Source organism: Muscardinus avellanarius, assembly GCF_963383645.1.
Source record: "Muscardinus avellanarius genome assembly, chromosome: 4".
NCBI classification, from domain to species: Eukaryota; Metazoa; Chordata; class Mammalia; order Rodentia; family Gliridae; genus Muscardinus; species Muscardinus avellanarius.
The window spans coordinates 119214573-119235843 of NC_137789.1; the positions used below are offsets into that span (position 1 = coordinate 119214573).

Below are 21271 nucleotides of genomic sequence, written 5' to 3' on the forward strand. Positions count from 1 at the left end.
CTCCACCACAGGTTAACCGTTCTGTGGGAGGGCGAGGTCCCTGTCAGTGAGCACGAGCCCCTGGCATTGCTGCGGGGACATCAGCTCCTGTGCCCCGTGGGGTAAGAAGGAACCAAAGAACGTGATGGCGGCAGTCCACCCTCCTGGCCCCCATTAGAGAAGGAGTCTGGCTTTGCAGAACCTCTGTCAGCTGGACCCCAGATCTCTCTAGAGCTTAGCTCTGCCTTCCCAGAAACTGAGCAGCAGCCTCCCACAGACTTGCGTTGGGGCCTGGGCAGATCACCAACACTCCATGCCTTTATGAACACCATTACCTGTTGCCTCTTCTCATTTCCTGGGCTATAGGGTAATATTATAATATATAAATATATATTAAAAATCAAGAAAAGTACTCATTGGTCATTGCGGGGGGGTTGGCTTGTTGGACTTAGCCCCCACCCCATCTTCCTGGTTAGCACCATTCCCTCAACTCTGTTCCCAGGCTGACCAGAGTGTGTAGCTCTTGGAAAATGTGGCTTGGAGGGGGCATAAAGCAGTGCATCCCTCTGCCTACCAGCCAGGATGTGCCTTGAACACACCCTCTGTGCCTGCCACAGAGCTCTGTCCTTGGGGACAGCCAGGGTGGAGGGCTCTGCTGCCACTGCCGGTTGCTCGCAGGTGGCTGCCTTAAGCCTGGGATTGGACCTTGCTGCTGTAGAACAAAATGACTGTCTCTTCTTTCTGCGCCCTCTCTTACCCCAGGGAGTCCATTCCTTTTTCCCCTTCTCAGGCCCAGTTCCCTCTGGAGCTGAAGGTGGAGGGGCAACAGAACAGGAGGAAGCTTCTCACTCTTTTCTCCTTGTGTCCCCAGGAGCCATGAGGTGCCACGTCGCCACCAGCTGCCCTGTGGTCTGGCTTTTTGTGCTGATCTCTGGATGCTGGGGTAAGTCCTGCCCTGCCCTCCCAGGCAGCTTGGCTTTGTGCCAGGGGACCCCAGAGGCCTGCCTTGCTGTGTATGCCTGAAGGCACACTTCCCTCTCTGGGCCTCAGTTGCCTTCTGCAGTTCACGCAGGGCTGAAAATACCAGCTGTCCCCAGGGCCTGGGACACATGAGGGCGTGGGAGGAGCCTGAGACCTGCTGAAGCTCGTGATCCGTGACGGGCCGCCTGCTCCTGGGCTTCAGGGATGGGCCACCATTCTGCTCGCTGTCACGGCTGTCTCTTGAGCACCTACTAGGTGATGCCATGTGCATGCTATGCCCAGCTCTGGGGATGAGAGAGGTCACCCATGCTCAAGGGCTAGAGTCTGGTGGGGTTTACTGTAATGCAGGGTGCAGATCCAAGGGGGTATCCATGGCTCCAGGGGAGTCCATTGGCAGGAAGGAGCCTCCAGGGCAGGAGAAGGCTGGCCAGAGGGAAAGCATTTTCTCTGAGATTTAAGGAGGAGGTTTAGCCAAGGGAGTGGGAAGGTTTCTTGAAAACGGAACAGCCTGAGCCCAGGTATGGTGGTTGTGAGCTATCCTTACCGGAGGGACCAGCCCCCTGCAAGTGCCACCTCCAATGTCCTGGACGAGGCCAGGAGGGTCCAGCACTGTCTCCTGTGGCCCCTGGACAGAGAGAGATGAACAGACAGCTCCAGGCTGTGCTGAAGAAAAGCCAGGACCTCAGGCACGCCACACATGGTGTCCCTGGGGCTAAGGCATCTCCGGAGAAGAGCCATGGGCACGGTGTGCCTGGCGACACAAGTAAACACATTCCTGTGGGGTCCAGCTGCTTCTCCACTCCAGGGAGCCACGCAGGGCCTCTGGGGGAAGCTGCCGCCTCGCCTGCGGAGTTCTGTTAGCATCCTGCAGCCAAGGACGGTCCTCTTTCCTTGCCTGTGTGCTAGACTGCCCCCTCTGGTAGGGAACTCACTCCCATCCAGGCAGTCCAGGATGGCAGCACAGTCTCAAAGACGGTCAGAGGCAGAATGGAAGGAGTCAGACCTTTTCTCACTTGTTGGCGCACCTCATCGGGGCAGAAACTGAAGCCAACAGAAGCCATCGGCCCAAGATCAGACAAACCAGGGCACTCAGATCCTCCATGGGGCTTTTGTCAGATCCCCACCCCTGCCCCCTGCCCACGTGAGAGGCCTCAGTCAGGGGCAGCTCTGACCCTGGGTTTGCTGGACGGTGGAGTCAGGACACTTGGCTTAGCCTCCCCAGGGACTCTGTGACCTGGGCCCCTACGCCCGTCCCCGTCTCTGTTTCACTCACTTTCATATGTGAGCACACAGCAGGTGCCGAGTCCTGTCTTGCTCAGTGGGATGCGGCAGCTTCCCTGGAGCTCTCTGGTAAAGATGACCATTCCTGCACTGGGCAGTATACAAGAGAAGAGCGTCGGGCCTGACAGAGTCCCACTTTAGCCCCAGGCCAGTTTCTGAAACCCGATCCCCTGCCTCAGAGTCTGTCTGTCTGCTGTCTGTCTGTCTCTCTCATATTGCAATACTGGGAATTGAACCCAAGGGTATTATTCCACCCCCAAGCTACACCCCCCAGTCCGATTTTTCATTCTTTATTTTGAAATAAGGTCTCACTAAGTAGCCGCAGCTGGTGAGGAACCTAGGACCCTCCTGTCTCAGCCTCCCACGTGTTGGGATTACAGGCCTGCCCTACCACACCCAGAGTCCCTATCTCTAATACCGTGACCACACCGAATGTCCCTACCTAATGACCACATGAATTAATATGTACTTAGCACGTAGAATAGTGTTTGGCACACATTAGGTGCTTAGAGAACACTTAGTTTGTGTTAGCTCTTTTATTATTAGCAGTAATCTTTGTGGGGGGCACAAAACCAGGCCCAGAAAGCAGAGATGCAAAGCATATTGCATGAGGCCTCTCAGCAATTCTGTGGCAAAATGTAGGTGATTTACCTGTAGTTTCCTGTCTTGCCCTTATAGAGGAGGGTTCCTCTCTCTCCCCGTACTGGCCACATCCACACCTGCTGGTCCCTGTCCCAGCAGCCAGTGCTGTTCTTTCAGCATGCTGCAACACTGAAGGGGAAGGGTTTCCTTTGCCATCTTCCCACAGGCCCGCCTTCCTGTGCGGCCCTGCATCCATCCCAGCCAGCAGCATACTGTCTCTGCCCGCTTGGCTTCCATCTGACCCGGTACCCTGAGCTGGTCCCGCCTCCCACCCCTGAGATGGGTTGGGCTCAGAACAAACCCTCCACCATGTTAACCCCCTTGCCCACCAGTTATCCTCTTTGCCAAAGCCACTCTCCTCCTCCCTCCTTCACCTTCCTCTGTGGCCCTGTTGGGGGCAGGAGAGGAAGGCCTGAGCAGGCCTGCCCACCCGTCCTCATCTGGCTAGATGGTCAGCATCCTGCTGGGTCTTGCTGGTGCAGGATGTGAGGGGCCCTGACTGTGGGGGCGGCCTGGCTTCCCCACCTGATGTCAGTGTGTCAGGCTCTGGTCCACTGGGCTCTTGGGAGCCACGTGGCGTAGTGACCACTGGCACCCAGGCAGGGTGGGAGACAAGGCTGTTGGTCCCACCCTGAAGCTAGGAAACAGAACTAGAAAGACAGAGGGGCCTGTCCAAGATCCCAGAGCTGATGGCAAAGCAGCTAAGGCCATGCTTCCTGAAGCACGTCTCTGCTTCCTGTCCAGTGCTCCTTGGGGCTGGCGTGGGGGGCTCTGATGTTCCCCTGGTATGAGTCTTGTGAGCCTTGGTCCCCAAGCCTGCAGTGGCAGTCCAAGGCCACTAGGCCTCTGAGGACACAGGTCCTACTTGGTATGTGGCAGGCATCGCTCGTCCCGCATCTCTGCCCAGCTGCCCGTGCAGAGCTCTCAGCCGCCGATTATCGGCAGGTCCTATAAAAGAAATTTAAAAATGAACCACGCCACTGCAGGTGATTTTTTCTCTCCTCTGGCTAGTTTCCAGTCCCCCTGTTCAAGCTTGCTGCTGAATCGTCTGGGCACCCGGAGTCTTCCGCCCTGACTGCTTGCTTGGGGCTTCCCGGTTTCAGAGCCCAAGGCCCCCAGCAGATTATAACCTCTCCCCTCGGCCGGGGAGGATGGCGCTTTACTAGGACCAGTATTGAGAAGAGCTACCACGTATTGAATGCTCGCTGTGTGCCTGGGGCAAGGTGCTAAGCGCTTTATGTATGTAATCTCATTTAATCCCCAGGTTAGCCACAAAGTCAGTCTTATTAGTATCACTATTTCACACTTGAGTAAACTGAGGCATGTAGCGCCCTAAGCACAGGGAGGTTTCAAAGAAGGTGAGGCCTTGGCCACGAGACTGCTGTGTTCCTGCCAGGAGAGTGCGTATGGGGGCGTTCAGGGAGGGCCTGGAGGAAGGGACAGCTCTGGTGAGATGTGAAAGATAAATGGGAATTTGGCAAGTGGAGGCAGAGAGGCCTGCAGCCTCTCAGGAAGTGAGGCCAGAAGGTTGGAGCAGCCAGAATGGCACCAGGCTGGCTGCCTGAGCAGGCCCGGTGGGAGGGAAGATGCTGGAGTGTTCTAGTTGCACCTGATTCCCAACGCTGCCCTCTGGGAGCCTGGCACAAGTCCAGAGGGAGCCCAGGCCCGCAGAAAAATGGGCAGGGAGAGCTGCCCCCTGCCATGTCCGGGGACCTCACAGGAGCCCCTTGTGATGAGAACTTCATAGCACTGGCCCCACTGGGAGCTGGGCCAGCCAGGTGGCAGGGACAGGACTGAGAGGCACCTATCCACGCTGGCCGGGGTTAAAGGGGATAAAGTCGGGGGGCAGGTGAAGCCAGTCCCAAGGAGGCTTCATGCGGGGGATGGGGGCACGTTGGGCTCCTTGAAGACACCAAATTCCTCAACCCACCAGGTGTCACCTTGATCTCCCCGGGGCCCACCCTCTCCTGAGGCTGTCAGAGGGGCCGAGGGGCAGGCCAAGCTTCCAGGTCTGGGTGCCCCTCGCTAGCTGCGTAAGCAAGGACGTACAGCCAGTTACACGTGGGTCGTAAGCCTCATTTTCTGCAGTGAAATGGGATGTGACGGCACCTGCCTTCCTGTCATTGGAGTGAGGTGATTTAAGTGGTTGGCACGGAGAAGTGGTCCAGAGATGGCAGCTGTTATTATTATTATCATTAGTATTTATTCTATGGAATCAGCTGGCCAATTCCTTCCCACAGAAGATGAATATCCGGGGCTTTCTAAGAACCAGGCCTGCTGTGGTCAGCTGTGCCCTTGACCTTGAAGAGTTTACATTCTACCCAGAGCCGCCCCGCCCAGCAGGAAAACAACACAGCCCCCATGTGTGAGTTTCAATTCTGCAGCAGCCAATGTAGAAATGGAAAAAGAAATAGGTGAAATTTGTTTCAATAATATACTTAATCCAATATATTCCAGATAGTTTTGTTGTCGATGCATAATCAATATAAATGATTAACCAGATGTTATACATTAATTTTTCTTTGCACAAAGTCTTCAAAATCCTGTGGACGTTTTACATGTGCACACCTGTCATTGTGGCCGGCGCTCAGTAGTCACCTGTGCCGAGGACCTGGCTGACTGTACTGCCCACCTCCTTCAGGGTCCTGGGCTGTTGGCCACAGCACTGCCCACTGCAGTCCCACTCGGTGTTGCCTCGTAGAATGCATGAAGCTGGCGCGGGGTCCTTGGCTGACTCTCTGCCCTCTGCTTTCCAGGCCAGGTGAACCGGCTGCCCTTCTTCACCAACCACTTCTTTGACACATACCTGCTGATCAGCGAGGATACGCCTGTGGGTGAGTTGGCACACGGGTGCACGGTGCCATGGGTAAGATCCCCATCCCGCCAGTGAAGGGGATCTAAGAGGCTGAGACCATCTTCCACCTGTTATTGGAATAATTTCTATGGTGTTCATTCGTCCCATGTGGATGCCTGGAGGGATGGGCCACCCAGTACCTCCTGTGGAGGCCCTGTCCAACAGAGGGGAGGTCTGAACAACAAAAGGTTTGTCACACATAGCTCGTGGTGCTCGATTTCCACTCTGCACAGGTTTTGTCCTACAGAATGCTCGTTCCTCTCCTGCTTTGAGCCCTTGGGGTTACTCCAAGATGGCAACTGTCATAGAGTTTTGTCTGTGGCCCTTTGTACTTTTCTGTGATTACAAAGTTTTCTGCATTGAATATGCCTGGCTTGTCATTAGAAATAGGACGTGTTGTGACCCTGAGCGTCCCGATACACTAACCCCATACCCAGCCCCAACCATCTCGTCACCCAGGTCTGTTCTCATGTCTGGTCCCGGGTAGGCCCAGCTTAGACATGGGAAGCTCAAGATCTGGGCTTCTGACCCCTATGGCTCTAGCTCAGCTCCAGGAACCCAGAAGCTTCTCAGCAAATAGAATTGAGTAGCAGGCACACAGCTAGCCGCTGGGACGATGGGCAGGACCCATGCTTGGAAGCAGGAGGCCAACAGCAGGTCCTGTAAAGGCCCTGCCCCCCACCACGCCCTCCTTTGCCCTCTCATTCTTGTCAGTGTTGCTTTAGGAAAGTGCCCGTAACCTGGGGCTTTTTACTTTCCTGCCTGTCTGCTGATGGGTACCAGGGCAGAGGCTCTATGGCAGAGGCCATGTGCATCATGGGCCTGCGTGAAATATCTTCCTGGAGCATCACTCATACTTGAAGATAAGGCTGCCTGGGCGTGGTGGCACATGCCTCTACTGCCAGCATGTGGGAGGCACAGGAGGACCTCAGGGTTAAGGCTAAGCTCTGCAACTTAGTGAGATCCTATTTCGAAATAAAAAACAAAAAAGGACTGAAAATGAGGTAGGGGGTATCATTAAGTTGTCTAGCTAGGTGGTCATTTTAAGCTTTCTTTTGTTTATAACCAAGTGTAGGGTGTGGCGGGCTGGACGCATACTTCTGCACAGTCTCTTCTGTAGCGGGGAGCCGGAGGCAGGCGGACTCCCCTGTGCTTGTGGGGCACATGGACAGCCCCTTCCACTCTTTCTGGCGGAGGCTCTTTTTTGGGGTGCCTATATAGCAGCTGGGTGTCTGACTGCTGTGGGTGCCGTTCCCCAGTGCCAAGAGGCCTATATTTCTAGGGAGCATGGAAGGCCTCTGTGAAAAGTGGCTACTCCTTTGGTGACAGATTGGCATTTTACGGATGGGTTTAGGGGCTGGGTGTTTGGGGGCTGTCCGGGAAGGGATGCCTGCCATTTTGGAATGTTCTTCTAAAGGCTTAGTTTACCTTCTGGGGGCCCTGCTGAGCTATTTGCTCCCTTCTGGATTGGGTGGAAGGATGCATGTGGGCTTCTGGATTTGTGACAGGGCTGTGCTCTTTTGGCAGACTTTATCTATGTGGCTCCTCGCCACACCCAGAGCTGCCATGGGGCTGCCATGGGGCTGCCATGGTGCTGGCGGTGTGGGTGCCCCATACATGTGTACAGGTGGGTGAGTGAATCCGTAGCAAGACTGATAACCAGCAGGGCTCTCCTCTCCTCAGTTCATTCAGCTCACCAGGTATGCATGGGGTGCCCCTCGGTGCCAGGCCTGGGAGCTGTAGAATTAGGGGCATTAGACAGCGATAGAGGAACCGGGGTCCTGAGTAATAGGAATGGAGCCAGATGTCTGGTTCTGTTGTCCTGCATGAGGGATAGGACGGGCCGAGAGGAGGAAAGGCTTGGGGGCGGCTGTGCACTGGAATAGCGTCCAAGATGCCCTCCCTTGGCCTCACACGCAGTTCTGTGGCTGGCTTTTGTTGTGTCTGCTTTCACCTTGTGCCAGGGAGAGTCCTATGTAGTGGAGGGTACACTTTGGGAGCAGGTGGCCCCGGGGAGGCAGAGGCGTGGCCAGCCCCTACCTGACCCTGGTGCTCGCTTAAGGCCCCCTCCTTAAGAACAGTGCTGGCTGCGTCCCCACCTAAGGCCCTGTGTGGCTGTGCTCAGCCTGGAGCCCGGGGTCCTCAGAGTCCTGTGGTGCAGGGGAGGGATGGCGGCTGGTTGATCGTGACAAGTCTCAAGCTAGATGCCCGCTGGGGAGCCCCGCCGCAGGCCCTGCTCCTGTTACCTTTGGCTCCGGCTCCTGATTGTCTTTTGCAAACGGCATCGATCAGCCCCTAGGAGCTACTCCCAGGACTGTAGCCCTGGGAAGGCTGCTTGGCAGTCTCAGCGGGACATCTGTCTAGTGCTGTGGGATTGATCTCTGCTTCCAGGGGGCCTAAGGACCGAGGGGAGCCTCAGTGAGCTGGAGGCTGGTTCTGCTTACTGCTCTGGGCAGGGCTTGGTGCTGAGCCGGCCAGCACCCTCCTGGCCTCTGCCCTTTCTTTAGCATCAGCATAAGAACAGCATAGCTCCAACCTGCAGGTCAGGAGCCCAGTTTCCATTACTGGATGTGTGACCTCAGGTGCAGTGCCCCCCCTCCCCCTGTTTTTTCTTTACTGGGGATTGAACCTAGGGTCATTCTATCTCTGAACTTTACCCTCAGCCCTTTTTATTTTTTTTAAATTTTGAAACAAAGTCTCACTAAGCTTTAAAGGCTGGCCTTAAAGCTGGGATCCTCCTGTGTCAGCCTCCTGCACTGGGCTCTCTCCGTGTCCTCACCCCCATGGTGGGTGATCTCGTATATCCCTGTGTGTTAGACACTTACATTGCCAGCCCCTGTGATTATGCCCTGTGCCTCCTCAGGGGAGACTTTAGACTCCTGAGCCGTCCACTTCTGTGCTCAGCCTTTCCACTTGGGTGTGTCAAGCTCAACAGGCCTGAGACCGAACTTCTGTTCTTCTTCCCCAAACACCTAAAACCCCGATCATCTTGGTAGGCTGTGTGTGAATCCATCCTGCCAGTTGCTCCATGTTAAAAACTCAAAAGACAAGCCGGGGGTGGTGGCGCACGCTTGTAATCCCCGCGTTTGGGAGGCGGAGACAGGAGGATTGCGCAGGTTCGTAGCCAGCTACGCTGGCTTAAGAGACCCTGTTTCAAAAATATAAAATAGGTCTGGGAGTGTAGCCTGGAGGTAGAAGGGCTTCCAGGAACCCCAGTACCACCAAAAACAAAAACAAAAAACAAAAAACAAAAAAACAACTCAAAAGACTTGGTCCTGATTTTTCTTCTCCCTGGCTACAAATCCAACCTGTCAGGAAATCCTTTTGGCTTCATCTTCAAAATAGTTCACAGCCCTCTTCACTCTGCCACTTCCACTCATGCCACCATGGTCCAATCCCAGGTCATCCCAGAAACCTCCCCAAGTCCCAGTGGTCTCCCTGAGGCCTGAGAAAGGGCCAGACTTTCTCCTCCCACAGTGCAGGGTCTCCTTCCACCCGGGACAGAGCCTGCTCATCAGTCTCCTCATTTCCCTCCACCCTCTTGGGACAATAGCCAGCATTCATTCTTTTTGCTTTTATTTTTTGTTAGAATCTCTGAGCAACACTCCTAGCCCTATTTTATTTTTTATATTGAAACAGGGTCTTGCTAATTGCTGAAACTGGCCTCAAAGTTGCGATCTTCCCGTCTCAGCTTCCCAAGTACTGGGATTACAGGTGTGTGCCACCGTACCCGGCAAACCCAGCATTCTTTATTTTTTTTTGTGGTGCTGGGGATGGAACCCAGGGGCATTAGACCTCCAAGCTACACCCTCAGCCCTAATTTTTATTCTTTATTCTGAAACAGGGTCTCACTAAGTTGCAAAATGCCTCACTAAGTAGCTGAGGCTGTCCAAGAACCGCGATCCTCCTGTCTCAGCCTCCCTAATGCTGGGATTACAAGCATGCGCCACCATGGCCAGCAAAGCCAGCATTCTTAAATGGCATAGAAACTGTTGGCAGTGCAGCCCTGGTAGGTGTGGTCTCCTGGAAGTTCCTTAAGAGTGAGAGGCAAGTCCTCCGCGGTTGCCGTCCCTGCTGCCTGCAGCGTGAAGAGCCTTCCTCACATTGGCCTAGCTGGTTCGGACACTGCCACCTCTGGGGGGCCTTCCAGGATCTCTTCAGGCAGGACCCGAGGGTGGCTCCCTTTGCTATCCCCAGCACCTAGTTGCCCTTCTTCGTACAGTCACAGACATTAGTTGCTCCTCTGCCTCCTCTTAGACTCTGAATGCTTTCAGGTAGACCAGGCAACTTATGTATCCCCAAGGCCCATCCCAGTTCTGTGCTTGTGCCTGAACTTTGGGGTGCTTTAGGGAATGTCTAGAGTCTTAGCATGTGGGGGAATGTTCTAGGGAAGACTGTGGGCCGGCTCTTGCCACCCGCTGTCCCTCCTGGAGCCTCAGCCCAGGCGTGCTCTGCCAGGGTGTGCCAGGAGGGAGGTGTTGGTGAGGACTGGGCTGGCTGTTCAGGGAGTAGGCCCAGGGCGGCACTTTCCCCAGATGGCACAGACACCCTACGTGCCTGTGCTTGTGAGTGGCCAGGCCCGTGCCATGCTAGGGTCCCTTTCCTATCATCCCAGCTGCCCAGCGAGTTGTACGTGGCATATTTGCTGGGACCCTCAGGGCACTGAGTGCTGGCTGGCCCTGGGGGAGTAGGAGCAGCAGTAGGAAGGCTAGCTTGGAGACACGACCTGTCCCAGGAGCTCCAGGTGGAGTCTTAGAGGAAACAGAACCATGTATCTCGGCAGCTACTCTCAGTCCTCAGGCCCTGGAGGGGACTGTGCCCCCATCCCCATTCTAAGCATCCCAGCTAAAAGCCTCCTGAGTGTCCACTGGAAGGAGCAGAACTGCTTGTCATAGCCCAACACCCCACTTCCTGCAGACGGCCTGCTCTTCTGCACAGCTCCCCAGGTCCACCCACCACCGCCTTTGGCCCAGGTTGCTCCCTCAGCCTGGAGCCCCATTTCCCTTACAGGCCTGGTTGACTCCCGCACACCTCTCAGGGGGCAGCCAGCATGCCCTCCCCCGGGCCCTCCCAGCTCCCGCACCACCTGCAGCCTTGTCACTGGGGGGGAGTCTTCTGTATGCCTGGCCGTAGTTGTTTGTGTGTAACTCCCCACAGGGCTATTAATTTTCACCTATTAATATCGACATTATAATTAATGTTCATTTTAGTATTTATGTGTAATGTAAGATTGTGGCGTGGTGATATTAGCCTTGGTTTATGGAGTGCTGGCTCCCACAGGGGCTCTGTTGGGCACTTGAGGTGAACGGCCCCCGTGGGCTTGCTGAGACCCCTTAGGCAGGTGGCATTCCCGCCACTCCACAGCCTCCCTGTCCTCCGTGCCAAGCACGGTGCCCAGCACCAAGCAGCCTGAGCTAGTGCTCGTGAACGCGTGAGTGGATGGATGAGCGAGTGGATGTCCAGGTCTTGCTGGTTCCCCTCCCCTGGGCTCTCTGTCCCTCTGTTTGTCACCGGGGTCGGTGCACCCGGAGCTGACTTTCCAAGGCAGAGCCCCCCAGCACCCTCAAAGCGTGAGCCACCGTAACCGTGGTAATGCCCATGCTAATCACCTACGCGAATCAATTAGTCTTGTCAGGATCCATTAAGGTGAGAGCTCAGGATTCATTAGGATGAATCGGGCCCAGGCAGCGCTGGGCTCTGCTGCCAGTTGGCTCTGATTAATTTCTCTGCAAACTCCATCAATGCCCAGCTGTTTCGTCTGGACCCAGGGAGAGCAATTTTCAGGTGGGCTGACCCTGTGTCGCCAGTCTCTGCAGACGGAGGAGCTGCGCGCCTGCGTGCTCACCGGCAACCTCCCGAGGGGGTGACCGGGTGGGAGGTCAGGGAGGGTGGTGTGGGCGGCCAGCTGTGCAGGTGGCTGACCCTCAGGGCTGAGGACGAGTTAGAATTTGAGGGCAGAGGAGAAGGGGCACTGAGAAGAGTCCAAGCTAGTCTCACATCTTGTACTAGAATCGTCTCTCCCTCCTCCCTGAGCCTCCTCCCCTGGGCTTTTTAACTGGGCAGGTGTAGTGGTGACCTGTAATCCAAGTACTTAGGGGGCTGAGACAGGAGGGTCACAGGTTTGCAGCCAGCCTCAGCAACTAAGCAAGGCCTTCAGCAACTTAGTGAGGCCCAGTTTCAAAATAAAAATTAAAATAGGGCTGAAGGTGCAGCGGGAAGGTAGAATGGCCTCAAGTTCAATCCTAAGTACCGAAATAAATAAATAAATAAACAAACAAGTAAATAAATGAAAGGACTCTCTCTTAGGAGAGGATGGAGAACTATTTTTCTTTTTTCAAGATGGTTCCTTAGGACTTGTACGGGCAAGGGGTCATGGCCCCAGTCAGCTCTTTGGTTAGGGCTGGTGGCAAAGCTAAGCAAGGAGTCTAGTGGCTTCTAAAAGTCAGCACGATGTGAACTGTGTGGCCACAGCTTTCCTGCCTCCCGTTTATCCAAGCACAGCGAGCACCAGGCAGCGTCATTTCTGGGAGAGGTAATGTCTTTAGCCGCAGTGAAGGTCAGAGGCAGGCAGTGTAGGATTGGCGCAGCCTGTATCTTATACCTTACTTCACTTCTGGGTTCCTTGGAGGGCCCACCATGAGCCCCTAGGGTCTCTCACGGGACAATTCAATAATGGCTATTTTAATAAAGTCCCACTTTATAGATGGAGAAAGAGGTCCGACTGCCCAAGTGTGAATCCCAACGCTGCCTCTTACTAGCTGTGTGCCTCAGTTTCCCAATCTGCACAATGCAGAGAATGTTACTAGGGTGACCTTTTTGGGTCTGTGTGAATATTAAGTGAGCCAACTATAAGGCCTGTAGGTAGGACTGTTTCTGGCATAGAGCAAGGGCTTAAAAATGTAAGCTGTAATTTAAACTCACTTGCTTTTAAAGTCCTGTAAACAAATTTTAAAAGGAAAAGAATTTATCAGACAAGGTTCTTGGAAACTGCTCCTGGCTACCTGTTCCATTGGAAGGCTGCTGGGGGCTCAGCATTGACATCACTAGAGGACCTAGCTTGTACGTGGGCCAGACAATCTGGCCAGGTGGTCGCTGCTGTCACCGCAGATGAGTTCTACCACTCCTGGCCAGATCGTAGTGTGCAGGTGTCCAAGCCCAAGACACCTGTCTGTGCTCAGGGTGCAAGGAGCTGGGCATGTGTGTGTCTGTTCCACCCAGCCACACGTAAGGGGACTAGACACAGAACCTACACAAAGAGACTGAGAGAGAGCCATTGTGTACCTTGAGAGTGCAATCCCTGGATGGAGGTGCTGACTATGTAAATTAAACATATAGCTTTAAGAATAAAAAAAATTTTGTTCATGCCCCCAAGATCATGCCGAATATCATCAATGGACCCCTACCACATTGTTTTTAGACGGGTACTAGGGATTGAAGCCAGGAACATTCTGCTTCCAAGCTATACCCCTAGGCCTTTTTATTGTCTATTTTGAAATAGGGTCTCAACAAGTTGCTGAGACTGGCCTTGAACCTGCAATTCTCCTGTCTCAGCTTCCCAAGTACTGGGACTACAGGCATGTACCACCATGTCCAGACTTTAAAACTTTTTATTTTGAAATAATTTTAGACTTAGAGAAAGGTTGCATAGTACAAAGATCCTTCACCTAGATCCTTATAATGCTAACAGCTTACACTATAATATAATTATGGAAACTAGGAAAATAATATTCTCATAATTCTATTAATAATAAAACTTATTCAAGTTTCACCAGCTTTCCCACTAAAAGAGATTTCCTTGTTTTTAATTTCTTTTTTTCTAGGGAACAGTTTGGTCTATGTAATCTTACCCAGAAATCTGTACCTTTGTATGTATGAACACACACATACCCACCCACACACACACACACATTTATATTTATTCACAGCATTTCACTGGGTGTCAGTCTCTGTTCCAGGAACTGGGGATGTGAATGAAACAGTCACAAATCTCTGTCCTAAAGAAGCTGACCTTCTAGTGAGGGAAGCAGACAGAAGGCGACGTGGAAGGAAAATATAGAGTGTGATAAATAGTAATAAATGCTAAAGGAGAATCATCGCCTTTGATGGCAGTTAAGGCGGGTGGGCGGAGGGGGCATAACAGTCCTCCTCTGCTCTTCTCCATCTGAAGGCTCCTTGGAGGGCTGCGGTGAACCCTAGGACCTCAGGTAGGACAGTTTGATGCCCACTGTTCTGGTCGCACAGTCCCATTTACTTTATTTTATTTTATTATTTATTTTTATACGTTCACTGGTGCATTGTATTCTCACATCATAATGAATGCATGCACACAGCACTTGCTGGGCATCCCCTGCTTTCCCCCCTCCCTGCCTTCCCCATACAGGGTATTGAGGTTGACATTGCTATTCTCACATCGAGACATAGTGTCCATGAAGTGATTCCTTCATTGATCCTTCCTATCCCCCCCTTCCCTTAGACCATCTCCTTGGCTCCACTGAAGTCTCTCCTCCTTTATCTGAAGTCCCCCTGGTATCCCAATTACTCCCTAGCTCCTACATATGAGAGGAAACGTATGACCTTCACTCTCTGTGACTGGCTAATCTCACTTAACATCATGAGCTCCGGGTCCATCATCTTCCTACAGATAACCTTATTTTATTTTTCTTTCTTGTTGAGTAGAATTCCCTTCACACAGTCCCATTTTACAGATGGAGAAAATGAGGCCCGAGAAGGAGGAGTTTTCCTTAGGTTCCAGCAAGTGGCTCTTGGGTTTGAGATGGCAGCTGCTCAGGCTGGTGCAGAATAAACACAGTGAGGTGCTGCTGGGCAGTCAGGGGGCATGCTGGCCCCCGGAGGAGGGCAACTTCCTGGCTTATAGGGCTTTGAGCTCGGGACTTGCAGTATGTGGAAAGGCCTGGAGCCACCACAGTCTGGAGAGGGGAGGTCAGGGCCGTGAGCAAAGTGGCCAGAGTTTTGTAGGAAGACAGTGATCTCTAGTCTGGCACAGAGAAGAGGACCGATGGCAAATGACCGGTCCACCCCAGGCAAGTAAGAGGCCTGAGCTAGAATGCTACTTAGTGTCTGGGCACAGGGGCGGAGAAGGTATCCTAGGAGAGGTGGTTCTGAGTGGTTGGGTGTTGACTGGCTGAAGCCAGAAGGCATCAGAACAGGCTTTTGACCAGCAATGGGGCAAGCAACTTGTGTCTTGGATGGTAGTATTAGCTAGTTGTGGTTAAAAATAAAAATAACACAGGTAACTGCTTAGTACTTGCATCTTACTAGTTGGGCTGCCAGCATGTTCTCCCTTAACACTTACTGGGACAATAGGAGTCTGTTCTAGAACCTCAAAAGAATAAACAAGCTGCTGGAGCCCCAGCTAGCAATTGGTGGAGTCAGGGTGGATTCCAAATTGATCTTTCTGGCTCCCTCTGCTGCCTGGCAGGAGTGGACGGGGCCTCCTCTGTCCATCACCTAGCAGAGCCTCAGTGGCCAAGTGTGCTCACTGGGGAGGAGGAGAGTGAGGAGTGCCCCCCCTGAGAGGGACTTTGGCCAGCATAGCTGGGTCTGGGGGAATGGACCGAGGATCCCGGCTCTGCCCCCTTGCAACTGCTTTTGATTGGGGATGTGGATTTCCCTGTTGGGGTTTCACTTTCTGGTCACTTGGAAGATAGATGCTTTTGTTGGACATACTAGGCAGAGTTGGCAGTGCTGCTGCAAAATGACTTTGGGGAAAGTAGACCCAAGTAGAAGATGAGTCAGGCCGCTCTGGTCCATTCCAGTGACTGGTGGCGATAGGGGCAGGGCCTTGGCCAGTTGTACTGTGGCTGCAGCAGGGACCGTTTTGGGGGCTGGGGGCTGGCAGATGAGCCGGGCTTAGCCGCATCATCGGTTTGAGGATGTGCTGAGCTTGCAGCCAGCCGGGAACACTTGGGCTCCCAGGGAACCAGCCGAAGGTGTAATTTACAAGAGCTGAAAACCCTCCAGCTGGCTAGGGCGATGGTGGCAGGTAGAGCTGACTTTGAACTTGTCATCTCTCTCCTCATCCCTTGTTCTTTAGATGCCTCAGGGGATCTGTGAGTCTGACTGCCCATCTACAGCTGAGCAGGGAATCTGAGATCAAGTTGTTTTGTTAGCCCTTGACCAAGAAAGGTCTTGGATGCCCAGAAGAGCTGTCCCTTGGAGCCAGGATCTTCCTAAAGCTCCCCTTATGGAAGTGCCCTCCCTTCCTCCTCTCTCCCATCTGGGTGTAGTGCACCGAGCACTGGGAGGGGAGGCACAAGGCCTGTATTCTAATCCCAGCTCTACTATTAGCTGTGTGACCACAGGTGAGTTTTTTTTTTTTAGCCTTTCAGAGCCTTATTTTCTTTCTCTAGAAATGGGGATGGTCATGCTTGCTCAGCCAGCTTATAAAAGAGCTTTGAAAATAAAATCGATGTTCAAATAATGGTCACTGTTTTCCCAAACAATTTGTCTTTAAGTGCCTCCTCTCCCAAGAAAACCTCCTGTGCATCTTTAGTGCACACGCACGTGGACTGAATCACCCGACACTCGGTCTCTCTCTGCCTCAGTTAGCTGAGATGGAAAATGGGGATAAGGGTCGTACTGTATTTCCTAGGATTGTGCCAAAGGTAAATGAATTAACAAAAGTGAGACATTTAGAAATGTGTTGGATACATAGTAATACTTAACTATTGCTGTTATTGTCATTATTGTTGCTGGCCAGTACCTTTCCTAACCGAGTGAGAAGCAGCTTGGGCATAGGAATGATGACCAGTGGGGCTGAAGCCCACAATAGTTGGTGTGGCTTTACTCATTACGTTCCAAGTGGAAGAGGTCTGGTGGCCCTGGTCATACCCCAGCCAGACCAGGCATCCCTTCTGCACAGCCTCAGGCAAACAGGTGGGCCTTTGCAGGGGTGGGCAGCCTAGACGGTGAGTGCCAGCTGCTTGCCTATGGCCTGGCTGCCTGCGGTGACTGTTGTTTGCCCAGCCTGGCCAGCTCCTGAGCCAGCCTGCCCTGTTCACTTGCTGCTGTCCAGGCCTGAGGACAGAGGGCCTGCCCTGAGGCTGCCCTCCTGGCCCCGGTGGCACTCAGCTCTTGTGGCCAGCCTCGATCTCAGGGCAGACTCTGCCCACCTTCCTCTGCGCCAGGTGTCGTGCTAGGAACTTTTTCCACTCCCTGCTCCTTCAGCCCTCACAATGCCCCATGATGCAGGTGGTTATGACACCCATTTTATAGAAAGGGAGACTGAGGGGTTGTCACCTACCCAAGGGTGCACAGTCATTCGGTGGCTGAGCTGGATTCAAGCCCAGGTCTCTCTCCTTCCGCAACCAACCCTCTACCCAGTTTGGCACAAATGAGAGAGAACGAAGAGACGAACCTTCCAGTCTTCTGGTTTGGAGTCCTCACCCACCAGCTCTCGCTTCTTTTCTGTGTCTTCAATTGCGTTAATACCATGGTGACAGAGGGGATAAGACCTTCAACCCTTGGCCCCCCGAGTCCTGCCCTTGGTTGATGGGGGACATGCCCCAGCACCCCGGGCTATCCTCCTTTCCTGGGCTCCCTCGGCAGCTAGACTGTGTGCGGCAGGGCCCTAGCACTTCCTAGGATTGATTTAAGCTTGGGAAAGGATAATTCAAGATGAATATGCTGGCATCCAACCGGGAGCGAGATGGAGGGATTATTGAGTGTTGAACCTGCTTCGCCGCATCGGCTGCTTTATGAGCTTTCCAGAGAAACCCTATGTTGTGGAGAACTCAGGCCTGACGGGCAGAGAGGCATTTGTCTCCCGCATCCCTGGTGAGCAGGCAGACAGGGCCCCGCACCCTGCTCACCCTGTCTGGCCCAGGAAGTGGTCTCAGTGCAGTGTGACTGGCATCCTGTACCCTGCGAACCCAGCCCTGTTTGTCACCCGGTGCTGCCCTGGAATGTGCAGTAAGGGTAGTGGTCCCCACCTGGTGTGTTCCTAGTGTGGCCTCTGGCCCTAGACTGCCAAGGACAGTGCAAGAGAGAGGAGGTGAGTGGTTAGAGCCTGCAGAGAGCTCTGATTTGTGACACCTCTTACCCCAGGAGTGGCCAGCTCCATGGGTAAGGGCATCGTATCTGCAGACTCACACATTCCCTGGGACATTAGAAAGCATCTCACATGTGGGGACTCGGGACACTGTCGGGAGCTGATGCAGCAGTGCATGAGGTCGGGGGTAAAGTCCCTCAACTCAACTTCCTGCAGCCTGAGCTTCTGCCACCTCTGCAGCCTTCTGCACTTCAGGGGGGCCACCTGGGGTAGAGATGGGGAACAGACAAACTCATGACCTCTTCAGGAGTGGGGGCTGTGTCTTAGGGCTTGTTGGAGGGATCTCTGGAGCGCGCATAGCCATCATCGTGACAGCCTTGCTTCCTTGGGGTCCCGGGGAATGCTAAGGAGCTGGGCACGGGGCCGGTGCCTGGTCCTGCCAGCTCGCCACATGTAAGGACTTCACAGTGACTGCAGAGCCAAGAACACCGTCATCCTGAGCTCCCCAGCTCTAGGCCGGGAGGCATTTTCCCAGGAAGAGAGGTACGTGACGGAAATGTCCAGGAGAAACACGAGGAATAGCTTGGGTAGGAGAATGCCGGCAGCAGGGATGAGCCCAAAGAACAGTGCTGGGAGCCTGGGGGTGTGGTGTAGTGACATCACCAGCCTCCTGTCATCTGTGATACAGCCTGGGTCCCTTCTTGACCCTGGCTCATCTCTGTGTCCTGTCAAATCCCTGGGCAGAGTGTGATGGCAGTGACTAGGGCTGAAGGCTGCTTACAGCCCCTTGCTGTGTCTCCCTGCCTCTGATCCCCACCACGAGGCCAGGAGCAGGCAGAGCCCATCCAGGGTTGGGGTTCATTACTGTCAGTGTCAGGTCCACCTGACCCCAGGGGTGCAGGCTGTGTGCCCTCGTAAGCTGTCTCAGCTCTTTAGGCCTCAGTTTCCCCATCTCAGCAGGGGACAACAGGCCCTCCCTTTCTCAGGGGTTCTCTCAATCCTGCAGCAGGTCCTTCCCTTCCCCCTCAGTTCCTGGTTCAGTGGTCTTAGTGGGCTTGAGGACCTGCATTTCTAACTTTGTAGGCAGTGCTCCTGCTGGTGGTGGTTTGGGGTCCCCACTGGAGACCACAGCCATGCTGCTCTCTGGAGTTGGAGTGGGGTCCCCGCTGTCCAGGCCTGGGCAGTTTGACAGCTCTGCCAGAGTCTGCCCTTAGGGGACTGGCTGGGCTTCTGGGACCTGCCTCCGGCCTGTCTATCAGTCTCACAGGTCCCCTGCCTGGGACATTGCCTGTGCTCTCGGTGGCTCAGCTGAGGCTCATCATCGGGTAACAGATGTGTGAATTAGAGAGGCCCACGGAGGAGCTCTGAGATGTCCAGTGTGGCTTGCCTGCTGCCCGCTGCCTCGTGTGTTTACAGAGTGGCCTCGCAACAGCGGTCGTAATTACCCCTGACGGCCTTCATTAAAAGCTCTGGAGCAATTTACAGCCAATTAAGGAGAAGGGCGACGGTCTCCCTCTTCAGCTCCCCCCATGACCACCTGTCTCTGAGGAGTGCTGCCCACGTTGTGGGTTGGGCGGAAGCAGGGTGTCAGTGAGCCACTTCCTAAGTCGACAGCCCAGCCACCCATCACCTGGGCACACAGCCTGGTGCATGGCCATGTGCCACAAAGGAAAGTACTTGGAGCCTTGGCTGGGTTCATAAGTGTGCAGAGACACCCAGAAGTTATTTCACCCAGTGAGCCTCGGAGTTCTCATCTGTGAAATGGGGCTGGTGGGACACATTTTTCAGAGATGTGGTGATTGTTGGTTTTTGTGGTACTAAGGTTGAATCTAGGAGTGCTTTACCACTGAGCAACACTCCCAGCCTTATTTTATTTCTTATTTTGAGACTAAGTTGCCCAGGCTGGCCTTGAACTTGCAATCTTCCTGTCTTGGCCTCCAAAGTAGCTGGGATTACAGGCATGTGTCACTGTACCTTGCTACTGTTAGTGATAAAATGAATGTGGTGTGCTCCGTGGCTGCGTGGGGGTTACTGTTCCTCTGGGGACTCCTTCCTCCCCTGCCTGCACAGGTGCTTTCTACAAACAAAAGGCTGTTCAGCTATCCATTGTCCTGGTCTGCCTGAGCCTGGCTCTGTCCCGCCCTACCCTTTGGACACAGGAGACCAGAGGCCCCCTCCTTGGGGGTCACTCCTCTTGGCTGGGCCTTCGACCTTAGAGAGCCTGTGATCCCATGGTAAACAACCTCTTTTTTGTTTAACACTCAATTTAGGGAAATTAAAATGTTTCCTGGCATCGTTTCCCCATCTAAAATGAAAACAGCTTTATTGAATGCCATGGCAGGGAATGTACATTTCCACAACTTAGATTACCTACTTTGTTGACGAGAAACAAGTCAACGAGAAAACTGGCACTGCTTGTTAGCTCCAAAAGTGTAAATATCTGAGTCTATTTGAGAAGCAGCAATTAAGAGGCCATGTTCTGGAATTCAATTGGGACCCTTATCTAGAAGACAAGCTGCCCTGGGTCCCCAGGCTGCTGTCCAGGCCCCAATTTGGTGCTCTGGGCAGGAGATGACAGGAAGTATAACACATGGCAGGTGACATATGCCCAGAACAGATCCCGGCACACCATCACGGCTGGTGAATCCCAGCCTGCCCTGACCGCCTGGCCAGAAGCACCAGGTGATATTCAGCCACATTCTCTGTACATTAAAAAATGGCAGAGAGCGAGGACAGGGCTGCCCGCCATGGTCCTGGCCATTCCTCACTAGGGTGGAGTGCCTTTCTCAGCCCCCTGCTCATGATCTCTAGAGTTCAGAGGGGCAGAGTGGCAGGGAAGACTGGAGAGAGGGTGGAAGACACTAGTTATCTCTTATTGCTGGCTCTCCAGCCTGAGTCTCCTCCTCTGCAAATTAGAGACCCTGTAATTTGGGAGGCTGAGGCAGGAGGATGGCAGGTTTGAGGCCAGCCTCAACAACTTACCAAGACACTCAACAACTTAACAAAGCCTTGTTTCCAAATAAAATAGAAAGGGCTGGGGGGGGGTGTCACTTGGAGGTAGACTCCCTTGGGGTCAATCCTCAGCACCCACACACATGCACAGAGTGAATAATTCTTATCCTAAATGCTGGGGTCAGCAGTGTTTCAGATTTTGAAGTGTTGCAAATTCGGGGATATTTGCATAGAATTTACAGGTTCAGCATCCTTAATCCGAAAATTGAAGGCAGCAGGTCAAGTTTTCAAATTAAGAATGCTCAGCATAGCCGGGCGTGGTGGCGCACGCTCGTAATCCCCGCGCTTGGGAGGTGGAGACAGGAGGATCGCGCAGGTTCGAAGCCAGACGCGCTGGCTTAAGAGACCCTGTTTCCAAATAAAAAATATATGTAAAAAAATAGGTGTCTGGGAGTGTAGCCTGGAGGTAGAAGGGTTTTCAGGAACCCCGGTACCAAAAAAAAAAAAAAAAAAAAAAAAAAAAAAAGAATGCTCAGCATGTATTATGGGCATTCCTGTTTTATAGTTGGGGG

General features: G+C 53.4%; 1 protein-coding gene across 1 annotated transcript in view; it reads left to right on the top strand.

Moving 5' to 3' along the window:
• Window positions 1–855: 855 nt before the first annotated feature.
• CDH23 (cadherin related 23) overlaps window positions 856–21271 on the top strand; it is a gene marked incomplete at both ends in the record, with an annotated part of 290863 nt that continues 270447 nt past the window's right edge. Inside the window, 2 exons of the mRNA XM_080694821.1 lie at window positions 856–922; window positions 5640–5717. Coding sequence (XP_080550947.1) covers window positions 856–922; window positions 5640–5717 — 145 coding nt within the window. The remainder of the gene's footprint in view (window positions 923–5639; window positions 5718–21271) is intronic.